The sequence below is a fragment of the Megalopta genalis genome, chromosome 10 (genome assembly GCF_051020955.1).
Source record: "Megalopta genalis isolate 19385.01 chromosome 10, iyMegGena1_principal, whole genome shotgun sequence".
NCBI classification, from domain to species: domain Eukaryota; kingdom Metazoa; phylum Arthropoda; class Insecta; order Hymenoptera; family Halictidae; genus Megalopta; species Megalopta genalis.
This window is the reverse complement of record NC_135022.1, coordinates 12,504,662-12,531,038: the sequence shown is the minus strand read 5'-3', so window position 1 is coordinate 12,531,038 and position 26,377 is coordinate 12,504,662. Positions and strand designations below refer to the sequence as shown.

Genomic DNA, 26,377 nt, shown 5'->3' with positions numbered 1-26,377 from the left:
CATAAACTTGTTTGCTCCTTATGATCCATTTACCCGAGAGACGCTCGAGAACAGGGGAATCTATTTGATCTTCGCTCTCATTGGTTAGCGGCGCATTATCGTGACAGTGCTGCTATGCTGCTCTGCGTCGGAGACAAAGACGAACTATGTCAAAGAAGTGAGACGGCATTACATGTTGTACATATGAAATATGAACAGAAATGCTCGTGGAAATGGCATAAATGTAACTTGTCTCACTTCATCGTTTGTTTGCCTACATTTGTTTAAGCATGTGCTAATTTTACTAACCGAATAAATCTGATATTAAAACGCGATATAAAAATACGGGAGTAAAATTTATACTATTTCTATCTCTCTTGCACATTCCTTTTTCTCTTTCTTAAAAACCTGAACACTGACGGGTGCGCAATGATCTGGTGGGGATAGAAATGTGCGGTTACAGATACCATTTTGAATTGACTGTAACGTACATGTATGTACATATGTACAAATTTATTATGTACACAATTAAGATATGAAAATCAAGTACCCTTTAAACTCCAGTTAAAGTGATTAATTTCAATGAATATTTAAATATATTTAGGTTAATTAAAATTGTGAATAGCAGTTTAAAATTGATCACTTATCGTAGACGAAAAAGTTCGTGAATTTAATGCTCAGACAACTATTTCGTTCTGTTTTGAATATCGGAAAGCCTGAAATTATGAATGGATTACCATTCGCAAACAGTTTTGCGCGTTCCACTTGTAAAAGTGATTATGTATGTAAAATCTTTCAGAAGTTTGAAAGTTCAATTATGATGAATTATTATTTAATTTTCGAGAAATGAAATGTAAATTGCATCGTCTTAAATTTAAAGCATATTTTTATTAGTATTTCAGACATAGTTGATTTCAAAATTTGTTGTTAATAAATATCGACACTTTAAATATCGCTATAAATCTTTTTACCATAGTAAAATACGTAACACTTAACGTATTAATGCTGAACTGTAATACAGGTTTATGCCAACGAATTTGGCTTTCATTTGAAAATATGATTTCATTTTGTAAAGCATGCGCACGAATTCCGTCCATTGTAAATCTGGCAGTTTTTTGGGGGATTTTAAAACGATGGCGAAAACTTTGAGAATGTCGCCCTGATGTGCCATACGTAATTCATGTGGCACGCACCTGAAGCTATGCCGCCGCAGGGAGCGAGACGCACAATGGGGGACAGATGGCGGCGCTTTCAAAAATCGGTCGCGAAAGGCAACTAATTCCCGAGCATGATTTAGGTGTTGTTTATAATATCTCTATTAAATCCATTTCCACTTATGGAAATGTTGTTTAAGAAATGGTAATATGAATACTAATTTCGTGCTTATAATACCTAGTTTTGAATTCAAGAAGATTTACAATACAAAAGAGGGGAATATTAAAAAACGCAATTGTTATTTAATCATTTATATTCACATTTACAGAAAGATTAATACTGCTGCATTTTTGTACATATCTCCTGATATGTATTTTTGTTAACGAGATATTTATGTTTTTGCAAAGGCGAAGTAAGGTACAAATGAAAGAAGTCTGGAATCTGAATACTCTGAGCGTCATGACGACTTCGATGAAAATCCGACAAAAATTGAAACAACTTAAAATTTGTCTAGTTACACAAATATTGCACGTAAAATTATTAAAATTATCTTCGATTAATATCGATATAGGTAAATATACAACATTATGATAAATAACTATCTCATTGAAGAGTTAACAACATTCATACAAAACTATAACAATGTAATAGTAGCGTTAATACAAGAATAATAGAAACAAGAATACCGCTCTGTTAAATGTACAATAAAATATAAGATACAATTCATTAGAAAATTTAAACGCATTTAAAACATTGGAAAGCTGATTTGCTATAGATTATGACTATTCTAGAGCAGTGGTATAAAAGGAGTCTGCGGTTTTCGATCATGTACAAAGTTATTTTAAAATTATGAAAAACGTCTAGTGTTTAGAATTCTTAAGAGTGGAATACCTACACATTTAAAAATACGGTTAAGAAGATTGGATATTTTGGAAAATAGCAATGGCACTTGATACGTTTAAAACATTAATTGTACTACTATTTTTGATTGTAAAAAAAGGTTTTAGGTGTAATTGCTGCGGTTCATTATAGTTAAAATTCGACTAAAATACAGTTATCTATAAAAAATCTTCCGTAGATGTAACCGTAGCTTCTATAAGTAATCCAAAATCTAATTCGGCTAAACTAGCTGTAAAGAAATATATTTCATAATTTAACGTGTAAAAAACACAAAACAGACCGATGTATAAATTCATACCTTTTGCTGTAAGTAAATCGAGGAAGGTATCTAGTGGAGATAAACGATCTGCAGAGGGAAATGCAGCTAAACCTACAACAAATTTATTTCGTGTATATAAATACACAATTGTCTATATTTCTTTTTCTTGTTTCAATAATTTGTCGTTACCATTATGATGATTTCTATGCTGTGACGTTCTACCTCGATTTTGACTCAATTCACCAGACAATATATTCGCAGCGTGCTCTCGAGCTCTTATCATAAAGCTCACTGGATGCAACCATTGATTCAACAATCTCTTAGCTCGTGATCTTGGTAGCAAAGATAACAATGTTAGCTTACGAACAGCGTTCTCTTTTGTGTCGCTAATATCTATAGAATGAAAAATTGTCGTGAATAAATCATAAGCAAACATATCCAAATATAAAAGCGAATATTATACCAGCCATGATGATTTTAGTAACATCCACTTGCAACTCGAATACTGATCGTTGAATATATTGCAAGAACATCGAATACTTTAGAGTTCTGTATCCAAGATAAGTGAAAAATGACGTGAATCCTTGTGGTGCGGGAAACGCTATACCTTCTATCGCGCACCTGTAACGCTCTAATAGTAAGAACAACAACCATCGCCTTGCTTCGTCCAATTGATCGCTAAAAGTAATTAATTTATCATTATTATATATTAATACATTTATATTAATATATATTATATAATATATATCACATATATATTAATTTATCATTGCGTCTCATCTTACACTAATATAAAACCACGCTCTGGTTCAAGTCGAGGATCAACGTTCGCAGCTCTACACAACATTTGGCAAAGAGCTCTGGATGCTTCCAGTTGCGCTGCCACGTGTCTAGTTGCCATAGCATGAACATGTAGCGGTGTACAGGACCCTTGGACATGTATTACGGACGTCTGCGTACCATGTTTCAGTAAATACATCGACAATTCTCTTAGATTCACGGATACGACGTGCTCCTGCTTCGACGCTGTACAACTTTCGGTCTCGTTGAATGGCAAACTTGAATCCAATAGTTTATTGCTGCGGCCACCTGTCAGCTCGCCGAGTGACACGGTAGCCACAACCAATCTGCGACATTAATAATTCCAGTCGATTACATATTTAATCCATTCTTTACAATTTCTTCTTCTATAAGATTCGTATAAACAATTGAATTAAATTATAGTAGTGATAAACGTAGAACATGCAAATCGAGTATTGTTAATCAACATTAAACACGAAAAATAGCGTTACCCTCCGCTCGGAGACATTGGAGTACTGGATCTAGACAGTGCTTCGGGTTGATAACACGCTAAAGAAACTAACAATTTCTCTGCAACTTTGCTTGGCTTGAATCTTGTTTTGTCCCCATTATTTTTGCTCAGTTGATCCCATAGTCTAGTCCACAAGTCGCTACGATAAGGGATTAGTCGTTGTTGGGGTGAAAGCAACATTACCGATGTGTTCCAGAGTTTTTCGTGACTCAATGTTATACTCAAATCATTCACTTTGATCTCAAAACTTGTGTATTCTTCCATAGTTGTGACTGGTAGCAACGATAATAAAGGTACAGCATCGGCTAGCAAATTTTTTTGTACTAGAGCGTACGAACCACCGATAAGAATTTCTTGCATGTACCGTACTATTTCCAATGACCTTGGTTTTTCAGCGATCGAGCACATTAACTCCGAAATAATGTCCATATCATTTCTGTGGCAGAGAAAGTAATGGAGTATTCCCAAACGCACTTCCACTGACGATTCTTTACGAAATACTTCAACAAGGAAGTCAGAAGGGATTGTTAGTTGTACCAAGTCTAGTGTAGGTAGATCTATTGTTAGTATGCTCGTATTAGGACAAGTAATCGCGTTGCTTCCTTCAAAGGTAGCCGAATCGTATTTCTTTTTGCCTCCTTTGTTATGTTTTTCAAATTCAAGTAACGGTACCAAGTAAGAGGAACGCGACGTGATAGAAGTTAACGGGCCACACAGTATGTGACAACAGGGTTCGTGATTCGTTCCGATCTCGAGCAGGTGAGTAAACAAACCTTGCACCAGAACAATCATGTGATGATGTTCATAGATCGCAAACGTCGGTCGTATAAGTTTAGCCCGTGACCACGGTATGCCTGGTATAACACAATGAATCACACAGCTGTGGTGAAGAAGCGTTACAGAATATGCGAAGTGCACTGTATTAGATTCGTTCAGTGAGTTAAGTACATGCTGTTGCGGCTTTACCGGACGATACAAATAATGGTGGCAAACACAGACCATTCCTTTCGAATCAGAGACCACAATAAGATCTAACGAACAATCGTGAACTCTCAGAGGTATAACGTCGTCCTCGTATGTTCCACAGTTGGATGAAGTTGACAATTGAGGTAGATTCAATGGGATGTTTAACTGAAAAACAAGAAATATGCTTAAGTTTAAGTTTGTTTTAAAATATCGTGAGTTTCATATGACTTTGGAACGAATTATTTACCACTGTTTCATGTGGCAAATCATCGTGAAACTGTAGTCCGCTGAGCGTTGGATTACTTCGAGTAGATTTATTCTGTTTCTCTTCTTCGTTTTCCGAAACGACGCTCACCGGGATTCGTCGATGATGTATATGATATAAAACCTGATTCATCATGTCCCATTGAGCCCAAATAAAAGCTTTTACCAATGATTCTGATTTTAATTCTTTCATCGTACGAAAGTTTGATTCTGATGCATCAAATAATATGGTATATATTGTGATACCTGCACAATTGTAAGGTTTATGTTACATTAATCAGTAGAAAACACTCCATTGCAATTAATAAAAAGCTTACATTCTTGATGAATTAATAACAAAAATTTGTCCATATGTCCATCATCCTTTTCTCTGTATAAAAATTGTATGCGTACTTGCTTGGTCCTTTTAGCATTTAAATTATGAATTTTTACATTATCTTCTTGTAATTCAGCAATATATGCTTCATATGTTTCTGTATCAGCTGATATATTCTCTTGCGTTTCTATTGCAGGTTCTACACTCAAGTCTGTACAAATTTTCTGTTTAGTCACATATCCAAAAACAGTCCGGCTCTGATTTATTGTTGCTTGAACTATATTTAATATTTCACCAAATCGATGTAATACCTATGTCACATAAACGTAAGTAATTTCAAATGGACAAACAAAGTTTGTATACTGGTAACACACCTGTAACTTATCGTTAATCCGGTCGTAATGGCCTACAACAGTATATGATGCAGATATGTCGTTCTCTATTATTTCCTCTGTCCATCCAACCAACAGAGACCCATCTTTTTCTTGGCCTAACAATTTCCATTGTTCCGCTATAAATTAATCTTTCGTGTTACAGAGCATATTTCAGTTATAATGTACGCAAAAAACAATGTATCCATCAACTGTTTGTAACTTTAGAAAAATTATGAAATCATGATGTGTACCTGACTGGGCTTTTTCCGGCAAAAGTAAGCATAACTTCGCAGCGAGATTTTCTACCATATCTATTGGCTGACTCTTGATCAGCAACTAGTAACCTTGCAATGTGTTTCTTCAGTAACAATAGTCAATCGTTGTCAATTTGTCAATAAGCATAAATTTTACGTGATTTTGACATTATCTGACATATCGTCTGCTACTGTTATGGCTACCCACCACCATAAAACCGACAATTAAAATAGATGTCCTCCAGAGTATACCGCCTATGTATGTACTGAATCTGATGAGAGAGTCGTTAGTTGAAGAAGTAGGAAAAGATGAAGGAAATTGTAATTATGTATTTCGTTCCATCACTATATTCATTGACTAACATTTTTGTGGTCTATTTTATTTTTCTTTGTCTTTCTTTCTCCTTCATAATTATTATTACCGAGTGACATTCTCAATTTTTGAATTACGTTTATTTCCTGCCTCCTTTGCGATGATATTGCAATGTAAAATCCGGCAAAAATCAATTGCTGTCTGGGCGATAGTGGAGTCTCTTGTGGCGAATAAATGAAGCTCCAATCAGAGTCTGTACAGCGCCAATTACTAAATGGCAAAATCCTGAGACTGTTAGCCAAATTAGCGGCAGTCGATCTTGGCTAACAGTTTGAGAGTTCTGCCACTATCCTAACTGGCATTGTAGAGACTTCGAACTAAACTTTGCTCTCTCTTCACAACAGGCGGCACAATTTTACACCCTTTGCATTTGCACCCTCTCTAGAAATGAAAAGAAACTGTTTTTTCTATCATATTGTAAATATATGCAATAATCTCTCAATTCAAGAACCATATCCGGGGGCAGCGAGGTTTTTGAATTGTGAGAATGCAGCGAATTGCTGTGCTCTTATTGGCTGACGATTCACAGCTGAACAGTGCTGTCTCAATAGTCAATGACAAAAAGAGAAAATAGCGAGTGTGCAAGCAGCACAGCAACACAACTACATACCGTGTGTATCCGTACGTCTGGCGCACCATTTGAAACACGCGGCGCGATATTCGACTTGTACTTTTCGCCTCGTAGGATTCTCGACTACATTTGCCAGAGAATTTGCGAACGATACAAGTCGAATATCGCGCTGCGTGTTTCAGATGGAGCGCCAGGCGTACGGATGCGCAAAAAGAGTGAGACCGTAAACACGGTAGAGCAGCCTAGATTTCTCGTCCGTGTGGATATACACATAGAATCCGCCGGGTTCGTTTGGGGATAGAAAGGTTCTTGAATCGGGAGAAGAAAAAGCTCTTGAATTAAGAAACTACTGTATGTGTATGCATTGTAACAATGAATTGTTTAAATGTCTAACTTATAACTGTAAATTAAATGTATCACGTGTTCGGCTGATCGTTACGATATAAAACATGTAAAAGCCCCCCACGTAAACATTCGATTGTATTGTTTACTAGAAATAAAATTATGTTATCTAAGACCAACTCCGAATTACCCGGTAAATCCGCAATGTGTAATTAATTTTAGTTGCAACTGATTGGTGTTACGTACAAAATTAATGCGTCGACTAATAATTTTATGTTTTCAGCTGTTCCACTGCGACTTTCTTTCTTTATAATTATCGTATTGTCCCTGTGCTTTGCTAACAGTTATAATGGTGATTTCGTATTTGATGACACTGAAGCAATTGTCAACAATGAAGATGTACAGAGCACGTCTATCAAGAATATATTTGAAAATGATTTCTGGGGGGCTAAATTAACTAACAAACAAAGTCATAGATCCTATAGACCTCTGACAATATTAACTTTCAGGTAAGACTTTTGTATAAAACGAAAAACAGTATATTTATGTTTTAACATTTATTATTTTACATTGTTGTTAGATTACATTTTTGGTTTCGTAATGGTCTGGTTGCCCAAGATTATCATCTAATCAACATTATTCTACATACAATTGTCTGTATCCTTTTACTGGCTGTATTTCTTGTAATTTTGGGTTCAAAAGAAATGACTACTGCATTTTATGCAACAGCATTGTTTGCTGTTCATCCAGTACATGCAGAAGCTGTATGTTGTATCATTAAAATTATATTATGCACATATATAGTAAGTTGATATTTTTTCTTTTTATATTTAGGTTTCAGGCATTGTAGGTAGAGCAGAATTGTTATGTGCTCTATTTATGTGGCTGTCCATCCTGTTATATTATCACTCGATCAATGCAAGCAGACTATTCTACAGATGGTGCAACATGTGTGGTTGCATTGCATCCATTGCAGTTGCAATGTTGTGCAAAGAGACTGGTATAACTGCAATTGTAAGAGAGATAAAACATTTTTATTATAGGTGCATGCATCTCTACATTTTGTGTCCATATTAGAATTAATTGAAATTACTTACAGGGAATTTGCAGTACTTATGACCTCGTAATAGTAAACAAAGTATTCCCGTCTGATGTAATTAGATTGATGAAGACAAAGCTTTCTTACGCAGAGGCAAAAGAATTCATCAAGTTAAAGCAGAAGTTCATAACTAGACTTTTTATACTTTTTATATCTGGTTTGTTACTTATGGTTCTAAGATTTAGTGTTATGGGATTCAAAACACCAACTTTTCAACCTGTGGATAATCCTGCTTCATTCATGGACAATACATTTTTAAGGCTACTGAATTATAGTTATATTTATTCTTTAAATGCATGGCTGCTGATATGTCCAGAATGGTTATGCTTTGACTGGTCCATGGGTTGTGTATCTTTGATTACTGGGTACGACAGTAGGATACTCATTGTAATTATTTTTTGGTTGATACTTGGTACAATGATTACATGTATCTTTATTCACCGTGAAGACATGTTTTTAAGGTAATAACATTAGTCAAAGGTGTTACAGATACGAAACTCATATAAATAAATCTTTTTCTTATTTTAGATCCTTGATTATGGGACTAGCAATACTGATTATTCCATTTCTCCCAGCTAGCAACATATTTTTTAATGTCGGTTTTGTCTTAGCAGAAAGAACTCTATACATTCCATCTGCTGGCTATTGTCTCCTATTTGTTATAGGATTACAAAAACTTTGTAGTCGTGTTTCTGTGCAATATATTCTATTAGCTTACGTAGTTTTGATTTCATTGTTCTTCGCGAGATCTTGGTTGAGAAGTGAGCAGTGGAAAACTGAAACTGTGCTCTTTAGATCAGCGTTGCATGTTTGCCCGCTAAATGCAAAAGTTCACTATAATATTGCTAAAAATGCTGCAGACGCCGGGAATACTACATTAGCGTTGTACGAATACAAAGAAGCACTAAGGTATAAAAAGATAAGAAACATTTAGAAGGTATATTCACGTTGATTAATTTGCTTTTAATGATCTTTTTAATAGATTGAATCCCAACTATGCTCAAGCAATGAATAATCTTGGTAACTTGCTCAAAGATCAGGGAAAGTGTATAGAAGCAGAGAGTTTATTTAGACGGGCTATAGAGCTGCAGTAAGTCTGTTTACAACCGACTATTTAAGATGCAATGTGCAGAATGGAAGAGTAAATGTAATTATGCTTGGAACTTTCCATTTTAAAAAGTAATATGACTAAGTTGTGAGTTTTAGGGATGACTTTGCTACAGTGTGGATGAATTTAGGTATTGTTCTATCAGCTCTAAAGAAGTACAATGAATCTGAGAGAAGTTATTTAATGGCACTGTCACATAGATCGAAATATCCAGATTGTCTTTATAATTTAGGTGTTTTGGTCAGTAATGCTTACTATCGATTTATAAAATTGACACATTATATCAAACTTTGTTAATTACAGTATCTGGAACAAAAAAATTATGACAAAGCGCTAAAAGCTTGGGAATCTGCTACAAAGCAGAGAAAGAACCATAGAAGAGCGTGGACAAACATGATATTGCTTCTCGATGATTTGGGTACGCGAAAATAGAAAATATCGTGTTAACGTTTAATATAATAATTTTTATTTTAGGTAAACGCAATGATGCACTTAATATAGCCTATCGAGCTCTTGACTTTTTACCTGACGACGCTTCAATTCATTTTAATATTGCTAACATACTGGGCAAAGTTGGAAATTTCGTAGAAGCAGAAGTGTATTTCAAAAAAGCGATATCAAAAGATCCTACGAATTCGATGTTTTATACGAACTTGGGTAAATTTTAGTTTCAATTAAGTAGTCATGCTCAGTTAGGAGTTAAAAAAATTGGTGTTCTTTGGGAATTTAAAAAAAAATTTTAGCATCCTTTTCAGCCAATGTTCCTTTATTTGAAAAATCAAGCTTTTTATTACTAATTGTATTTTTTTATTGAAAAATATGCAAAAGTGTGTAAGTTATGGCAATTTTCCCGAGGGCTTTCCAAAAAAACATTTAGCAGTGGTCAGCTTCACTGGGTCCACAGTTATCTGAAATCATATGCGAAAAATATTTCTTTAGCTGATAATCTAAATTTGTCCTTGAACGAAGTTTTTAAAATATTGATCTTTGATATGATGGCAGGCGTTCAAAGTGAGTTTTGATTTTTTTATGAAAAATAAATCTTTTTAATAAAAAAAAATCCTTCGTTGAAGAACAAATTTTTTGCATGTACAAAAGGCAGTAAAAATTTCGTATCGAGAAAAACGCGTTTAAAGTTTCAACTTATGTTTACTCATAAATGTTTATTTTTTACTCACATGGAATCATCAATTCCTGGCTTATATTGGCCATCTTCTGCTGGAGTACTAGCCTCTAAAACATTTATTTGTCAGCATATGTTTCAGAAAGCACAAAGCACAACAATCCACAAGTCCATGTGCATTGTTAGTTTGAAATTTTATTTCTCCGTCACACACTTTACACTTCACAAGTGTTGAAATTATTACAAAAATTGTAAGAAACTGACAATTCTATATTTCACAGAACTATCTTGCGGCACAGTAATGTCTTCCTGCAATTTTTTCGCTGATGTACTGACACTCCTCTCACCATTTTTAGCGGTTTTTGAATTAAAAAATTGTTTCCATTTTTTCGCACTAATAAACTAAATTACATGCTAAACTGAAAATTGACTAGACTCAAAAACTGATTCTTTCAAGATCTCTGACTAAGCATGACCTCTTAAATTGTACAAGGTTTACTTTTGAGCGTGAAATTAAATTTTATAATTGCAGGTGTACTGTATCATCGATGGAATAAATTAGACGAGGCAGAATATATGTACAAAAAAGCATTAGAAATTAAACCAGAATTCAATAGCGTTAAAAACAATTTGAGAAAATTGTACACTTTGAAATCATCAATAAAATAATGTATATTATAATAGGAAAGTAGATTACATGTTGTGAAAATGACACTACTCTTTAATATTTATATTTCTCCTTTCGTGTGTTCGATATTACGCGGGTATGCAAATGCATTAAAATCCCCAACTTTTTTACCGTTGATGTAATTGTACGATTTAAAACAATGATTACAGAAGTAGCAGGGATTATGTGGTATCCTTTCATGGTCCAAAGTAATCCACTGTGCAATGAAAGCACCACATATCATACAATATTTAGAAGATAAAGGTCTTAGTCTCACGATTTGTGGATATGCGAATTCATGCAAACTATCATCATTATTGATTAGTCTGAAAACAAATAACTAACTAAATTAATGAATTCCTATAATGATTATAAATTCAATAAAATTACCTCGCATCACTGAACACAATTAAATGTTCACATCCGCCTTGGTGCTTATAAACCCATGGAAAACCAAATCTCAAAAGCAAGGAATCTATTCTACACTCCTCCATCTTGGCAGTTTTGAAAGGTCCCAAACTTGGCCGCCTTTGTGTCCACTCAATGATTACTTTGCTGTAATCAATATTTTCAGGACATCTAGTATCATTATAAAAAGTGTCCTCTATAAAGAAGAAACCAGATTTATACACATCCTAAAATAACAAATAAGAGTTAACTATAAATATGATTGCAAACGTTTAGCATAGATGAAAATATGATTTACTTTTGCCATTGGTCCTATTGCATTCTTTAAATCTTCGCTGCATTCTTTAGAAATAGTATAATCAGATACGCAAGATATTTTGTCACGCAAATCAGCAAGTGTTTGAGAACCCAGTACTGCTATAATACTATTCAGTCTCAGTGTGGAAGCACATTGTTTTGTAAGATTCTTAGTTCGTTGAGCAAAAGGATGATAAGTCCTGACAAAGACCAAAATATCTTGTCCAGGAATAACAGTTCTATGACCTTTTTCTTTATCTTTATCGTAGTGCTGAAACAAAATAAAATAATTACACTATGGAATGCTTGTAGATATGTAAGTATTACTTCAGATAGACATTTACTATAAATATTTCACTTTGATACTTGTAAAAAGACTGTTTGTTTCCTTGTTTCAATCTTTTCTTCAGATTTTGAATGGTTTGCAAGTTTATATCTGGTGGTTCTTGAGGGTCAAATGTCTCTTTTTTCCTCAATTTCCTATTATCATTAAATTTTGGCATCTCCCCTTCAACTGTCAAGTTGTCTATACTAATAACAAAATAAGTATTTTACATTTCAAACATTTCAAAATGTTTTATCTAATTAGAAAGAATACCTGCAGTAACTAGCCAACATAGACATTTCTTCATCTGCAAGCTGAACTCCCATTAGGGTCATCAAATTAGAGTTATTCTGTTTCAACGGTATAACATTTTCGGTCGACCCTATCACGTTAAGATACTCATCAAAATATTCTTTCAATTGCACCTTCGGAGAAGAATTGCTGTTGTAAAGTTTGTATACATCGTCCATTGTTGTTGTTATAGAGTTACACTAACATTAACTTATAAAATGGCAATTCTATAGAACTGTCAAACAATGTGACAACTGTCACACCGTTATTACAGGATGGAATTATTGTTATTAATTTAAGAATTTGCCGTGTTTGTATAAGGTATGCAATAAATATCCGGCAAGAATCAAGAATCAACTACTTGCAACTACTGTTTGGATAATAGTTGCATCTCTTGTGGAAAAACTGGAGCTTTATTCAGCGTTCTTGTAGCGCCAATTAGTAAATAACAAAATGCTCAAACTGCACTAGGCTAATTAGCACTGTACCTTCTTTCCGAACGAAGTTCCGAGATTTCATCAAAAAAGGTGCTACTATCGCTGGTGTAATTACTGCATCGGTATCATTTGGCTAGCAGTTTGAGCGTTTCGCCATTTACTAATTGGCGCTGCAGAGAGATTGATTGGAGTTTTATTTATTCGCCACAAGAGGCGCCACTATCGTTCAAATAGCAATTGATTCTTGCTGGATTTTACATTGTATCTTATGACAAAAACGGCAAGTATCAATCTTTCTTGATATTTGCATCAATAACTAAAATTTTTTTGGACACGATATAGATCTAGTAGAATCTCCTGAATGTTTCTCTGTTCACAGAATATTTTGTAAAACCACAAATTTTTGATACACGCATCTTTTTTATACACAAGGTTCTCGCGGTTAAATACAAACTTGGATGGACGAGCGCATGAGAACACCGCGTGTTGTTGTTGTCATTTCTTTTTCTTGTTCGAAAATGACACAACAACAACGCTGGTCCATAATTGTTCAAATTTCTTACTCAATATGTAAATATTAAAAATATGTGCAAGAGGTAGCATATAAAACTTCTAGGTTTTTTTAATATACATTTACTCTACTTTTGAATTTTCTATACTCAAGGTCTAACGAAGGTCATAGTGTCATAGTTCATTGAACGGGTCTCGACCTTGGCTATTGTATAACTATGATAAAAATGTGTAGTCGCGTCGAAAAAAGCATCGAATACCTTGAAATACCGAAAACTACAATTTTAAAAGTTTGTACACTTTCCAAGCTAAATGATGTTTCTTTCAGATATTTTCTCCTATCGTCAAGAGCAAGTGTATGTCACATTGCTGTCGATTAATTATTTTTCGTACATTAATGATGTATCTTAAATATTCAAGTAACACTAGCCGATTGCTAGGAAACCGCAAACGAAGTCGGCCATAGTAGAACAATTAATTCTAGAAAAATATAAAGTTCGTTTTACTGCTAACTCAGCACTGGCGGATGGCAAAAGTGTGCAGCCAACGACAGTAGAATAAGACAGTGATCGCATGGCACGAGGACGCAATGAAGAGGCGTAAACTACGGTGGCTCACGGAGCGGTGCTCTCGCCAATGGTCCGTGCGACCGCAGGGCTCCGCCTCTTAAGCGTGGCCAGTTTTCCCCCCTGGTGCGTATCGTGATTGTCAGCCGCGCTTGGTCGAGCGTGCGCAGTGTAAAAGTACAAAGTGTACACCCACGCACACGCTCTTAGCATCCATGGCCTAGGAGGCGAGGACGAAGACTCACGCTAGAAGTGCGCAGAGAAGTGTGCGCGATGTGTCGATGTGACCGAGTCTATGGATTGGTTGGTTCGACCACTTGCAGCCCTCTTCGAGTTCCTCTGCGAGAGGATCGCGAGCTGTTCCTCTCTGGCTTCGGTCTTCTCGTTTATTCCCCTCTGCGTCCGATCGTCGAACCTCTTCTAATCAAATGCTTTCGCGGCGGAGCGACTCTTCTCTTCTATCTTGCTCGTTCCTTTCAATGATTCCCATTCTCCTCTCTTTTCACCGTCACACTCTTACCGCAACAAGTAAGTAGGTGGGCACTCGCGTTCTCTTTGACGCACACACCGCCGTCAGCTAGAGATAGGCTCTCTCTCCTCGTACGTGTGCTTCACGCACGATGCGAAGAAGCGACCACCACAAAGAACAGCCGGAGGCGGGGGCGGGAGTCGCGCTCTAAGGCCACGCTAGCCGGAGAGGAGATTTCTTATTTCTGCTCTGGTAAATCTGTCGCCCCAGTCAGTGAGGCAGCGAAGGGCGAGCCGCGCACCATTGACCGTGTCCGTGCTTCTTTTTTCGTCTCCTCTAGAAACGCCACTCTCGCTACCCGGTGTTTGCCGTGCCTCTCCCTCTCTTTCTCTCTCTATCCCTCTCTATTCCTCTATTTTTCCTTCTCACTTCGTCCCACGCGCGAGAGAAGTCTCTCTCTCCTTCTCTCCGTCTCCGCTACAGAAGCACGAGACGGTGTAGATACACAGACACGGTACCGCACCCCGTTTGCACCGGTTATTTACTATCGCGCTTCATTGTCGCGTTTCACCCTCGAGTGGCTCTCGTCGGCACGCGTGAATGAACGGAGATCGCGTGGATCCAGCTCCACGCTCGACATCGTCTCACCGTCATCCTTTCTTAAGTATTTCGGCGAGTTGTCGCGGTTCCGTGTGAACAGTTTCGTTCCGGCTTCATGAAGACTCGGTTGGTGGTTGCAATTTCTTCCGCGTCGAGCCGGCCGGGGAACTCGCGAATAATCTTCTAAGTCCTCGGTGTTCTCTTGGATCCCCTGTCGTGATTGTGAAGCAACGACCATGCCCGACATCTACGGAAAAATGTAAAGTTAGGGGATGCCGACACGCGAGAGAACTCGGTGGTGCCACGTGAGAACAGTGTAGGGGACACGGAGGTCATCTCGGCGCGATCCAAGAGGTACCTGGATCCAAGGGACATCGGGGATTCGTTGGCCAACCGGGTCCAAAGAAGATTTCCTTGGATCTCACGCTCCGACGAAGGGATCAAGCTTTTCGAGGTCCGCAGAGTCACGGAGGAACGTTGCATGTAGCCGTCGGCTGCAAGCTCGCTCTTTCCGATGGATCCGTTGGTGCTAGGTGAGCGATCCCCTCTGAATTCTGTAGTTAACATGTAATGTAAATATATGTACCGCGGCGATACCTGATTAGCGATTACGTAACGCGGCTGCAAACTCGTTGGCAAGGATCGTCGCGATCGATTCTAGTTCGAGCGTCGCGCCGTCGAAACGGATGACGATCGATGATACATGAAATATGCAATAAGCAAAGGACCTCGTGATCGTGAAACAAGTAGCGTGAACAGCGATCGGCGCGGCATATCGATCGAACGGTTCTCTGCGATTATCTCTAGTATCCAGTGTAGTAACTCTCTTGTGTCCTGTCGTTTGCTCGGGGCGTCTTCTACGATGATAGATTAAATCGTTGTCGTGCGCGGTGTATTGTGTCAATCAACTTCGACCTAATTGAATTTATAATTAAATGAGACGCGGTGCCACGGATGTATCTCGTGGCGCCGTCGGCCAGTCGCACTTATTAATTTCGCATACCACGATAATGGGATAGTTGGAGAATAGATTGGTGCAATATCAGCCGACACGGACCATCGACGGGAACAGTGGCATGAGGCGGCGACGCTCGTTTTCTCGCAGTTTCTTGTTTCTAATTAACAGAAGCCACCGACGGCCTTCGGCGCGAAGAACGCGCAATAAACATGCAATAAACCGTCTCATTAAAGTCTCCGCGGCGTGTAATGCGTCGATTTCCTGTTTTGAATATTCAATGAACGCCGGTAATCCTTTTGCGTTCCGTGACAGCTCTGTGCAGACTCGAAGGTTAATCTGCGGGATAAAAACAGTTAGGAAAACTGGACGTCTGTCGGACGAGATACACCTATGCAACGGGCACCAGTTCCCATACATAGAAAATCGACTGCACTCACATTTCTTCGGCAACCTTTGGCCCCGCTGGGTCCCTTATCGCCCAGCTTTACGTCTTCTTTTTTCTTCAAACTCTCGACAAGACGGTGCTAACGTACAAGGCTCGTCGATACCGAACGATCGTCGTCTAATAATTATGTTAGCCGCACGGATATCGAAACCGACCGGTCCAACGTGACTGTTTCATAACTGTTCGCCGACGAGGACGTTCGTCCGCGAGATCTATGCGCCGGACACTGGTCCACGTCCAGCCGGCAAGGTATTTATATTCTTCCGAATAGTTTCGGGACTCCGATACTTCCGAATATTACCGATGCACACGGTCAACTTCGCCGAACTGCGATCCTTGCCACGTCCATTTATTGTAGATCTTACGTCGAAGTGTGTCCTCTAATAGAAAATGTGATATCGATCTTCTCGACTCGTCTGGATCTCGAAAGGCCCCGCGAATTTCGGACGGGTTCCTTCAGCCTGCACAAAAGAACGTGTCATTATGAATCGAGAAATAATGGCGCGCGAAAATCGGTAGTGCCGAGGCGAGTCCGTATCATGACCTACATTTTGGTAACGCGATCATTAATCACGAAGATGTGCCACGTTTGTTGTGACGCGTGAAACGTTGCCGATGACCCAGATCTAACGTCATCCCAGTAGTAATCTCGGTGGCTTTGCCACGCTTAATCGAACGACGGACACGCGTCGTCGACGAATTATTCGAAATCGAACGGTTGTTGAAATATTGAAGAGAAGAGAAAAATGAAAAAAAAAATAGAACGCGAGCCTTGAACCCGCGACAGCAGATTATCTGCCGAGAAATTCGGAACGTCCCGTTATCGTCCGAATAAAACGGACGGTCGAACTCTGTACAGGACTAATCGTTCGGAAGCGAGAGGAGGTCCGATTAAACTTTTGCGGAACGACGAATACGGGTGAAAATAACGTCCGAGGTTTAAAACGCGTCTCGGCGTTATCAGCTTCTTGCGTTCGGTCTCTCGTCCACTTCTTTTATTCCCCTCCGATGACGTTGACAATCCCTCGGAGTCATTGACACCAATACAGCCTTAACCGCGTACGGTTCAAGACCTTGATATGTGAATGCGATACATTGGAAACGTACACGCCGAGATAAACTCGACCGATCGTACTCTTCCAGCCGGAGAGATACGCTGGACAATAAAAATTTGTCACGACACATTGTAACGAGAACCGATTAACTTTAACTTTAATGTTTTTGCATTATTTTGCACGATTCGAACTGGAAATGCGACGATAGTAAACGGAACGGGAACTGCAAAATGGCGGAGAATCGCCGCCTCCCCTATCTCAGAGCCCTAAAGGATAGCACGGTTAGTATTGCAACTACATATGTTGTTCAGTTTTCGTTTGTTACCGTTTCTTTTGTCGCGTCGGTTCAAATAAACAATCTGATTATCTTCGGCCAGAGGTTCCAGACCAGTAGAACGATGTTGACAGTGGCGGAGAAATGTGCAGTTACAGATTCATTAGCGTTCAATTAGTAGCGTTTGTTCCAGTTAAACAAGGAAGCCAGCTTTTAAAGGGTACGGTTGACAAAGGACTCCGCAAATAGTTGTATTAGCTTCTGGAGTTCGCTCTCGAGGTACCTCCGCGCTACGGGCCGTTCGTCTGCCGCTCCTCTTCACAACGTTACCAACAACGTCCTGAAACTTTAAAAGGGTCCAGGACGAGTCGTTGTCGCTAATTTTGTTAATCCCTCGGAGCGCCCAGTAATTCTATCTTCTCGTTAAATAATTACCAATTCCGGTAGAGTTTCCAAATATTTCAAAGAAGTTTCCCGACATCTTTCAAGTGGCTAACAGTAAGAGGATGCTAAAATTGTTTTTGGATGTTGTACAATGTCTCGTTGCACGCGCGGCGTGTCGTTGATACTGGAGATAATCCAAGCGCGGCGAATATGATCCAAAGTCATGTGTACCTTCGGAAAGAAAAATATTTGCTGCGAGCGGTAAATCAGCTTCGATCAAGAAGCCGTGTTATCTGCAGTATATTCAGCAAATGTATTATTCTCGCGGATGATATTTAGAAATCGGTGGAATCGCGCGAGATCGCGTGCGATCGCGTGACAAAAGTTGGCTGCAGACTGTGGCAGAGTGGAACGTATCGCATGGACTATTTCGTTTGCAGGCAACGATCCTACGGCAAGACGGCTCCGAGATGCATTGTCGACAAGTTATTACTTGCACGATTTGGTGGTAGAGTTCTGCATACCTGTCCCGTGACTGGCGAACCTGGCGGCCCGCCATCGGAATGCTTTCTAATCACGCATCCCAAAAACTCGGGACATTATGTCGTCGGTACATAAAGAGAAATGACCGAAGCCACGTGTCCAAAACATTGAATTCTACGCCTCCGAAGTTTGTCCTTTCCAAAGAAACTGCAAGCTCGCGGTGAATTATGCCGATCTTCGGTGTCGTCGCGTCGCCGGGGCGTTTGATCCTCTTCGGGGTGGACAGGAAACGTTGTTTTCTGGTTAACCGGAAGCCTCGGGTGCCCCGAACTGCAAAATTCATTCTATTATTATCGTTCCTGTTCGAATCGGCTTCTGCTTTTGATTTTCGCCCCTTCGCGAGACGCGGAGAGAGCCGTTCGCCGGATCGAAGACGAAAAGAAAAAGAACAGAGCGCACTTACGATGCTGCGAGTTTTTTGTTCGTCGATCGGATATATTTCGGTCCCACTGTCATCGCGTATTCCAGATGTGAGCGAGCCCGCGCGCACGGACGTGCACACACACGTGCGAGATAAATTCTGCGCGGATGTATTTTAGGTGCACGAAGAAAGGTGCGGTCCTTTCCCGCCTTTCTGTCCGCGGGGATGAAAAACGGTGAAAGAATTAGGTGGCCGGGCTGGCGATAACGACGTTTTGCAACTTTCGCGTTCAGCGGATCTCGTTGCTTCTCTCGACAAGCAAAGTTGTTGCCCAAGTACAACATCGCGCGAACGGGAAACAAAGAGAAAAATATACATATAGAGACACGGAGGAGTAGAATCGATTGCACCGAAGGCCCGCAGACGCGTGTGCGAAGTAGCGTAGTAACGATGAAATTGAACGAGGTCAGACGGTTATCGTGAAAAATGCAGCGCGATTAGCGCATAATTAATTTCCTCTTGCGTCAAGTTGCATAAATTTCGCGGCTATAAATACATCCTCCGCAGATCTAACGAAAAAGGCAGACGTCCGCTCTTTTCACGATATCTTCGCAGTGGCAGCAATTTCTTCGGAGCGGCATAAGGAAATATTAATTATGGGCCTGCGCGTATTGTCCAGGCACGCGAAAACGAAAGCGATAACACAATCGCGGTCTGCTTCGGTTGTGACCGATTTTAACCGCGAACGTTCAAAAATCGCGACCGGTTGCCAAGAATCATTTTCGACGTACGATAACGTTTGGCCGGAGCCCAGGTTTATGATGCTACTGGAAATAATGACGAGACCTGACAGGACTATTTTCAAGTCATGGATACACGTGGCGAAAATCTATAACGGAACCTCTTGCTATCGATACCCTTATTTCGTAGACGTTCGCGTAACCGTAAGCTCCGTGCAGCGAACTTATTGTTTTCCCGAAAAGTACAAAATTAAGGTAAAGGCACTCTGTATACCGTTCGTTTAACGCCACATTAATGTCGGAAACTCGATCGTTCCTGGTATCGTTTAACTTTTTCGTCCCGGCTCGTTCTTGTTCGCGCCCGGGAATTAAGAATCTTTAATTTCTGACGCGCTGCCGTTGCCGCCACCGCGACAAACTAATCACTGACATGTGCGCGGTGCCGCGGAAATTAAATTAAAGATCCGTTTCTATAGGAGCAGGCAGGCCGACAAAGGGGACGGTGCCCGAGGGGCCGATAATTAGCGAGTGAGAATGGTAGACAAACACTGGTCGCGTTCGGGACATCTACGTAAGTGAAACACGTGTTTTCGAGGGTGACACTGACATCCATCACTCGTTCCGTGCACGCCCACGTCTCGGACGATGCCTCGCCGTTCACTCTTCTACTTATATATCCGGGGCCCTTTTCGCTCATCCTTTTGCTCGCGATGATTTGTTCGGCCCCTCGCCTCGGTATCGTTTTCGCGGATTTCCAGTCACCGAATTAGCCGATTCCGGGTCGGGCGGGACGTTTAGGGTAGAATCTGTAACACGGTGTCACGCTTAAATTAATACAAACGCGTAGAATTACACTTTTCGCGTACCGGTCATTGTTTTCTTGGAGCATTTGCTCGGTTTAGATCGAAACGGTGCAAGGTGTTTGTGAGGCTGAAGAGAAAAGAGTAAAACCTGTCGTCTTAAATTTTCGCGTTAAATCTTCGCGCATGCAGAGTTCTCAAAGTGAACGCGATGCTCCCCGTTGCGAAACGTCCCCGTCATAAAGTGCACTAAATGTCTCGCAACGTCACGGCCGAACGTTATCAATTACCGTCACGGTAAAATTACCGCTATCAATCTGGATCGCGAGCACCGCGTCGACTTCCACTATTTCGCGAGCATAATTCACCGTCTGTGACGAACTCTCCGGCCATCGTTGCACAATGAGGCTGCTGTTGATTCCCTCGGTAACCGGGCCTCTTCCTCTTTCCCTTTCGTTTCGCCAGGACACGGTCTCGGATTTCCCGGTGGATCCCGCGAATCCAGGAGGAATAAATCGTTGCGGGAAGATCGAGTGGGTGCATACATCTGCGGATCGTCGCGTGGAACAGCATTTCACGCACGCACACGCGTGAACGTCGCCGTGCACGCAATATTATTAGACTTTTTCTCGGGGCGCACGGTGATGAATGGCCGAGATCAAAGGGCCCGGCGCGTGTAGTCATTTTACACGCGTGTAATACACGTACTTAAGACGAGGAGAGCGACCGATGCCTGCGTGTGTGCGTGTCCCATCTCCTCGCACATGCTACGCACAAGGAGGATTCTTCCTGGGACATCGGAACTTTTACTTTTCGCTAATTCGTCCTCGGCTCCCAATCATCCCGACAATTCTCTGCCCGCAAATTTGGTTCTTAAGACGGGATGACATCGAGCACCGAAACATTTCATTCGCCAGCTAACCGGGTAATTTTTCAATCCTAAACGCTTACAAGGACATATACCGCTTACAATTAATTCGTCTCCTCCCGATAGTAGTAGGTTAATCTTTCAACGATTCAGAAACTGTCTATTTAATGATCTCTACTCCATGACTCGGAAACGCAGGGGTAGCTCATTGCCGACGCTTATTGCCGACTCCTATTGAATTTCCAAAAGCCGAAAGTACCGTGCTCGGAAGACTAATGCTTTGAGGGACAAGAAAAACAGTGGTTCATGTTGTAAAAGTGACTCGAGAACAACACACTGTATTCCATTAATATTGAGGCAACCAGTTGGCACTCGTAAGTTTCAACGGTGCTGACAGAAACATCGTTCTCCTGGAAAATTCGTCGCACGTATAAATCTATCAGACGAACGGTTTATCCCCTCATTAATTGCTCACCTCCGAACAAGCCGGCTGTATAAACCACAAGGCTTGTCTTCAGTTTAACGACCGCTACTCCCTCGCGATCGAACGATCGTTCGCAAAAAGACGGGGCCTTTAATGTAACGCAGCTCATTAAGCCCAAATCGTTGGAGTTTAACGGGCCAGATCGGGGTCGTTCCGCGAATCTGCGGTTCGCTCGGGAAGCCGTTCGCCGATCCCCATTCCCGGAAAACTTGATCGGACCTTGGATCAAGCTCACTGGATCGTTTGCTGCCTCAGGGTTGTCTGGAAACTGTGTCTGCTTTGCAAAGCGCGCGCAAGATTTTCCCTTCGCCTCGAAATTCAGCAGTACGAGATGAAGGGATTGCGATTCCCAATTCGCAGGGACGCGCAGAAACACGGTGAAAAAAAATTGGTGGACGGTGGGTGCTGGCAAAAACGCGCCTCTAAGGCGGCGTCGCGCGTAGCAGCGTCGACGAAACTCTTGTTCCAGGAATCGCAGGGCCCTCCTTTTCTTCTTTGCTGCTCTTTTTCTCTGCAGTACTTCCACCGGTTCGCTCGGTGCGCAGAAAGAGGGCCGAAGGGAGAGCGTGTGGAGAACCCACATAAATTTCGTTTCCGCGGCGTTCCTTTCGCGGCCGGAAGAGCAGTCCTCCCTTAAGGCACCGCAGATCTGTGCGCCTCTGATCCTGGAATTTAGAACGATTTTATTGAGAGAAAAGAAATGGATCGTTATTATCACGGTACCGAACAGTTCTGTCTAAATTTAGGGACAGGGAATAATAAATCGGGTACAGTTCACAGAGACAGTCAAGAATGTTCGAACAGCGTGTCCTGTGATACCCTATTTTAAGTGGCCCTATATCACGGAACACGGAAGAAACGCGCCAATTGGTCCGACAATTTGTTTCGAGGATAATTGAAAGGTGGGGCGCGTAGGTGGGTTCCCTACAGCTTCAAGCTTTCGTCGGGGATAGGTCGAAAGTAACTCGTTCCGCTTGTCGCCCGGTTAAAGATAGCCGATCTTATTATGCTCGTAACGAGTTGTTATGTTCGGTTTACTCGCGTGTACGGAATCTCGACGGGTTTGGAATGTAGTTAGGGGCAATTGCTAGGGCATCGCTTCGCTAATTAAGGGTTGCTACATGCCGGTCGGGCACGCGGCATTCCGCCACCGTGTACATCTGCATCTCGTTAAAGCGAACTCCTGGCACCAGGTGTATATTACCGTTATCGTATTTCGGCAGCTCACCGAATCGATATTGGTCGGCCCCCTTCGCATTTTGACCGCCGAAACGATCTTTATAATCGAGATCGTGTTGCCCCTTTTGCGCGGTGGAGAAAGAAATTGGATTCGAATTGAGACTCGAACGGATTGAGCTCCACCCTCAGTCATGATAATAAAACTGTTCAAAGACTGCCGAGTCGGCTCTACATGCTCCTACGTGTAACAAAATCTTTGACAACGTCTTTGGAAGCCTTTCCTTAATTTAACGATTGTGTTTTCTCTATTTTGGAACAGAGAGCAATGCGTCCGACTTGGGCGGCGATCAGCACCAGCAGCAGCAACAGCAACAGCAACAATCGCAGCATCAGCAACAACAGCAGCAACAGCAGCAGCAGTACGGCGAGGTGAACCAGTTGGGGGGTGTGTTCGTGAACGGTCGACCCTTGCCGAACGCGGTTAGGTTGCGAATAGTGGAGCTTGCACAGCTGGGCATTAGGCCGTGCGACATCTCGCGGCAGCTGCGGGTCAGTCATGGTTGTGTCAGCAAGATCTTGGCCCGGTACCACGAGACTGGCAGCATACTGCCTGGCGCGATCGGCGGCAGCAAGCCCCGGGTAACCACCCCGAAGGTAGTCCAGTACATCAAGCAGTTGAAGCTCAAGGACCCGGGGATCTTCGCTTGGGAGATCAGGGACCGGCTGCTCTCCGACGGCGTCTGCGACAAGTACAACGTGCCCTCGGTGAGCAGCATTTCCAGGATATTGAGGAACAAGGTCGGCGCGGCGACTGCGATCCATCATCATCCCCATCATCCAGCGCATCATCACCATCATCATCATTTGTACGCGGCCGCGGCTGCCGCGGGGGCTGCGCTTTGCCCCGTCCCTTACCCGCCGACGCCTTATCACGCGACGCCGCCGCCGGTTACGCATCATCATCACCATCACCACCACCAAGGTTGGTAGCTCGATATTGCTCCCTTTCCTCGCGTCGCAAGGTGGCGAACATCCTCTCCGGTCAGGGCCAGAAGTTCCTGAGATAACAATTCGTGCGCGTGGCGTTTAATGTTAGCTAATCAATAGACAGACGTTCGAATTTGGTAACTCACTTTCGAATTGGAAGCGTTGATTTTCGCCACTGCGCGCCAGTTTCGAGCAACAAGTTTGCACGGATCGGCAAACTTGTTGCTCGAAACGCCAAGCTACCGTCGCGTAACCGCAGCCGGGAATTATGCGAAAAGACTGGGAATAGCATCCAGTTAGTATTGCGCGAATATTATCCATTGCTGGAAGAGGACTTGGGTGCCGTCTCCGCTGGTTCGCGATGCGGTACTAAAAGCTCAGTTCGACGACGGCGCGAGTTGACGTGTGCGTGGGTTCAGTTTTAGCAGCGAGCTCGCGGGATATCAGGCAACAGTCGCGTCTCTTTCTTCCATCCTGATACGGGCACTGATTTACGAATGTCGAAACAACAACACACGTTCCTACCAATTCGGTACCGGTGCGTTTCCAGTTGGACCAACGACGCCGAGCAAGCTGTCCCCCTCGTCGCCCTTGTCGCCGACCTCTATCCACGCTGGTCATCAGTCGACTACCACGGGCACCCTTCAGTGGCCTAGTCCTCACACGGTCCACGACATTCTCGCAACCGGCTGCAATCCTACCAACTCGCCGTCCTCTTCGTCGCCAACGTCGCCGCTCTGCGTCTCGATCAACAACAACCATCATCACCATCACGGCCATCACCATCATCAGAGTAACGAGAACGTTGTCAGTAACAACAACAACAACGAGGAGGAAAGTTACCATCATCCGCATCATCATCACCATCATCATCAGCAGTATTACGCATCCGCTCTCTACCATCATCATCATCACCATCATCTCGCGGACACCATGGCGCCCGTGGTGACCACCTCGTCGGTCCTCGCCGTCCAGTCCATCATAATGCAGTCTTCCACGGCGAGTAGTCAGCCTGCTAGTCCCTGTAATTGAGACGATTCGATTAGAAGAGAGAACAATTTGAAAAGTGTAATCCAAAGTTTTCGTTGTATATCGCGACGGAAAGACTTGCAGCACCGTGAGTGGCGCGAGTGCAACGCCGGACCATCGACTATGAAAACGAAGAGCAATGAACAGAATCGTTTCGAGTGACTGTGAGACCGACAATCGAAGAACGTTCTAGTTATCGGTGTCTCGAACGATAAACTGTATCATCACCAGTATTATATGTTTTTTGATCGTCGTTTGCCATTGATTAAACGCTAAGAGTGCCTTTTGCGAGTGCCATAAAGAAACTACTTTACGCTATGTATATTGTAATTGATCCGTATGCGAGGAAACAGTGGTGCAAACGTTGTCAGTTCAAACCTTTCAAAAAGGTTTACACGATGTTCGCGGTTTCGCCCTTTCCGTGTATCTATAATGTTTCCTCGATATTTGCATGGATTTTGCGAGAGATAATTGTTATGGGTGCGTTGCGTGTTCTCCAGAGAAAGAGAAACTGTGATTGACGCGAACGACCGTAAAAAGAACTATGTATATCGATGTTATCCGAGCGATGGACGAGTGCCGATCGCTTCACGATTACGTAATTGTAATCCTCTGTCATGCTTTTTTTATGAAATGTAACATTTGGCGTTGGGAAATATATATTTTCCATCAAGTTAACTGGCAAAGCGTACCATTCACTCCTTCGGCTTGGCAGCGACCGGCTAATCCACCATCTGTCTGGAACGGACGTCAGGTGAGTCAATCAAGTTTGTATCGAGCGTGGCTGCAATTAATAGCATAAATTTAATAAAGGATTAGCATCAAATTACTTCGAAATGACCGAAGAATTAAATGCTAACGATGCGTCTCGGAACGTCTCTAGCTCGCGCTCTGCCGCCACTATAATTAAACCGGAATTTTTCCGAGCCCGACATTAATCTGTTTCCTAGCTCACGGCTCAGTTGGCACGCTGAAGAGCTCGAGAATACAGAGCGGTGCTTTAGATTCGTCGTCCTCGCGATTCCGGTATTTACATCTTGGCACGCCACGCTATAACTTCGAGTACAGTTCTTTAGGGCTGCCGATAGGCCAAATGGTTCTATAAAAATGCTATTACCCTTCCGTTAGCGAGAACTCGACGTTCGTTTGAAACGGTGGTAGGAAAGACCCTGGAGTATCGCGAATCAATGTCGTCCGCTGTATTTGAGGGAACCCGATGAAGACCGCGATAATCCACAATAGTTGCAGTCGAGATCAATCTCCCGCTACGATCTGCTTAATTGCCGAGACTTCCGCGACCCAAGA

General features: G+C 41.8%; 4 protein-coding genes across 11 annotated transcripts; 2 read left to right on the top strand and 2 right to left on the bottom strand.

Moving 5' to 3' along the window:
- Positions 1-1,429: 1,429 nt before the first annotated feature.
- Positions 1,430-6,264, bottom strand: pigeon (gamma-secretase activating protein pigeon). The gene is made up of 10 exons (XM_033469569.2): positions 5,777-6,264; positions 5,526-5,662; positions 5,153-5,462; positions 4,819-5,081; positions 3,586-4,736; positions 3,079-3,420; positions 2,757-2,971; positions 2,483-2,686; positions 2,333-2,404; positions 1,430-2,263 (listed from the first exon to the last, which is right to left on the bottom strand). The coding sequence occupies exons 1-10, from the start codon at positions 5,832-5,834 to the stop codon at positions 2,193-2,195; spliced, it is 2,823 nt and encodes a 940-aa protein (XP_033325460.1). The 5' UTR covers positions 5,835-6,264; the 3' UTR covers positions 1,430-2,192.
- Positions 6,265-6,817: 553 nt separating this feature from the next.
- LOC117219983 (protein O-mannosyl-transferase TMTC4) lies at positions 6,818-11,107 on the top strand. 4 transcript variants are annotated; one of them, XM_033469565.2, is made up of 11 exons: positions 6,831-7,273; positions 7,349-7,574; positions 7,646-7,829; positions 7,900-8,079; positions 8,165-8,625; positions 8,693-9,073; positions 9,147-9,254; positions 9,371-9,512; positions 9,576-9,690; positions 9,747-9,929; positions 10,928-11,107. In XM_033469565.2, the coding sequence occupies exons 1-11, from the start codon at positions 7,228-7,230 to the stop codon at positions 11,062-11,064; spliced, it is 2,163 nt and encodes a 720-aa protein (XP_033325456.2). In that variant the 5' UTR covers positions 6,831-7,227; the 3' UTR covers positions 11,065-11,107. The 4 variants fall into 4 exon arrangements, with proteins under 4 accessions (XP_076381033.1, XP_033325456.2, XP_033325457.2 ...); XM_033469566.2 differs by having other exon boundaries at positions 6,834-7,258; XM_076524919.1 differs by having other exon boundaries at positions 6,836-7,074.
- Pbp49 (proximal sequence element A Pbp49) lies at positions 10,018-12,989 on the bottom strand. Of its 5 annotated transcripts, XR_004490148.2 has the most exons (7): positions 12,366-12,864; positions 12,112-12,298; positions 11,769-12,038; positions 11,453-11,697; positions 11,195-11,388; positions 10,451-10,704; positions 10,018-10,180 (listed from the first exon to the last, which is right to left on the bottom strand). XR_004490148.2 is itself a non-coding variant. In XM_076524921.1 (6 exons), exons 2-6 carry the CDS (start codon positions 12,397-12,399, stop codon positions 11,124-11,126), a joined length of 996 nt encoding a protein of 331 aa, XP_076381036.1. In that variant the 5' UTR covers positions 12,400-12,517; positions 12,872-12,989; the 3' UTR covers positions 11,050-11,123. The 5 variants fall into 5 exon arrangements, 4 of the variants coding, with proteins under 4 accessions (XP_076381036.1, XP_076381035.1, XP_076381037.1 ...); XM_076524921.1 differs by lacking the exons at positions 10,018-10,180; positions 10,451-10,704 and adding an exon at positions 12,872-12,989 and having other exon boundaries at positions 11,050-11,388; positions 12,112-12,293; positions 12,366-12,517; XM_076524920.1 differs by lacking the exons at positions 10,018-10,180; positions 10,451-10,704 and adding an exon at positions 12,872-12,988 and having other exon boundaries at positions 11,050-11,388; positions 12,366-12,517.
- Positions 12,990-14,608: 1,619 nt separating this feature from the next.
- On the top strand, positions 14,609-25,750 carry LOC117219986 (uncharacterized). The gene is made up of 3 exons (XM_033469568.2): positions 14,609-15,498; positions 23,376-24,038; positions 24,594-25,750. The coding sequence occupies exons 1-3, from the start codon at positions 15,480-15,482 to the stop codon at positions 25,073-25,075; spliced, it is 1,164 nt and encodes a 387-aa protein (XP_033325459.1). The 5' UTR covers positions 14,609-15,479; the 3' UTR covers positions 25,076-25,750.
- The last annotated feature ends 627 nt before the right edge of the window (positions 25,751-26,377 follow it).

What these genes read in the sequence shown, in the direction of transcription:
- LOC117219983 (XM_033469565.2), top strand. Translation starts at nt 7,228, where the DNA reads ATGTTATCTAAGACCAACTCCGAATTACCCGGTAAATCCGCAATGT. An exon ending in AGACGGGCTATAGAGCTGCA is followed by an intron (nt 9,255 to 9,370) that starts GTAAGTCTGTTT and finishes TGTGAGTTTTAG; the next exon opens with GGATGACTTTGCTACAGTGT. An exon ending in TTTATAATTTAGGTGTTTTG is followed by an intron (nt 9,513 to 9,575) that starts GTCAGTAATGCT and finishes TGTTAATTACAG; the next exon opens with TATCTGGAACAAAAAAATTA.
- Pbp49 (XM_033469567.2), bottom strand. Translation starts at nt 12,562, where the DNA reads ATGGACGATGTATACAAACTTTACAACAGCAATTCTTCTCCGAAGGTG. An exon ending in ATGTTGGCTAGTTACTGCAG is followed by an intron (nt 12,299 to 12,365) that starts GTATTCTTTCTA and finishes TTTTGTTATTAG; the next exon opens with TATAGACAACTTGACAGTTG. An exon ending in ATCAAAGTGAAATATTTATA is followed by an intron (nt 12,039 to 12,111) that starts GTAAATGTCTAT and finishes ATTTTGTTTCAG; the next exon opens with CACTACGATAAAGATAAAGA.
- pigeon (XM_033469569.2), bottom strand. Translation starts at nt 5,834, where the DNA reads ATGGTAGAAAATCTCGCTGCGAAGTTATGCTTACTTTTGCCGGAAAAA. An exon ending in CCAATGTCTCCGAGCGGAGG is followed by an intron (nt 3,421 to 3,585) that starts GTAACGCTATTT and finishes TTAATGTCGCAG; the next exon opens with ATTGGTTGTGGCTACCGTGT. An exon ending in CGATTTACTTACAGCAAAAG is followed by an intron (nt 2,264 to 2,332) that starts GTATGAATTTAT and finishes ATTTCTTTACAG; the next exon opens with CTAGTTTAGCCGAATTAGAT.
- LOC117219986 (XM_033469568.2), top strand. An exon ending in TCACCATCACCACCACCAAG is followed by an intron (nt 24,039 to 24,593) that starts GTTGGTAGCTCG and finishes GTGCGTTTCCAG; the next exon opens with TTGGACCAACGACGCCGAGC.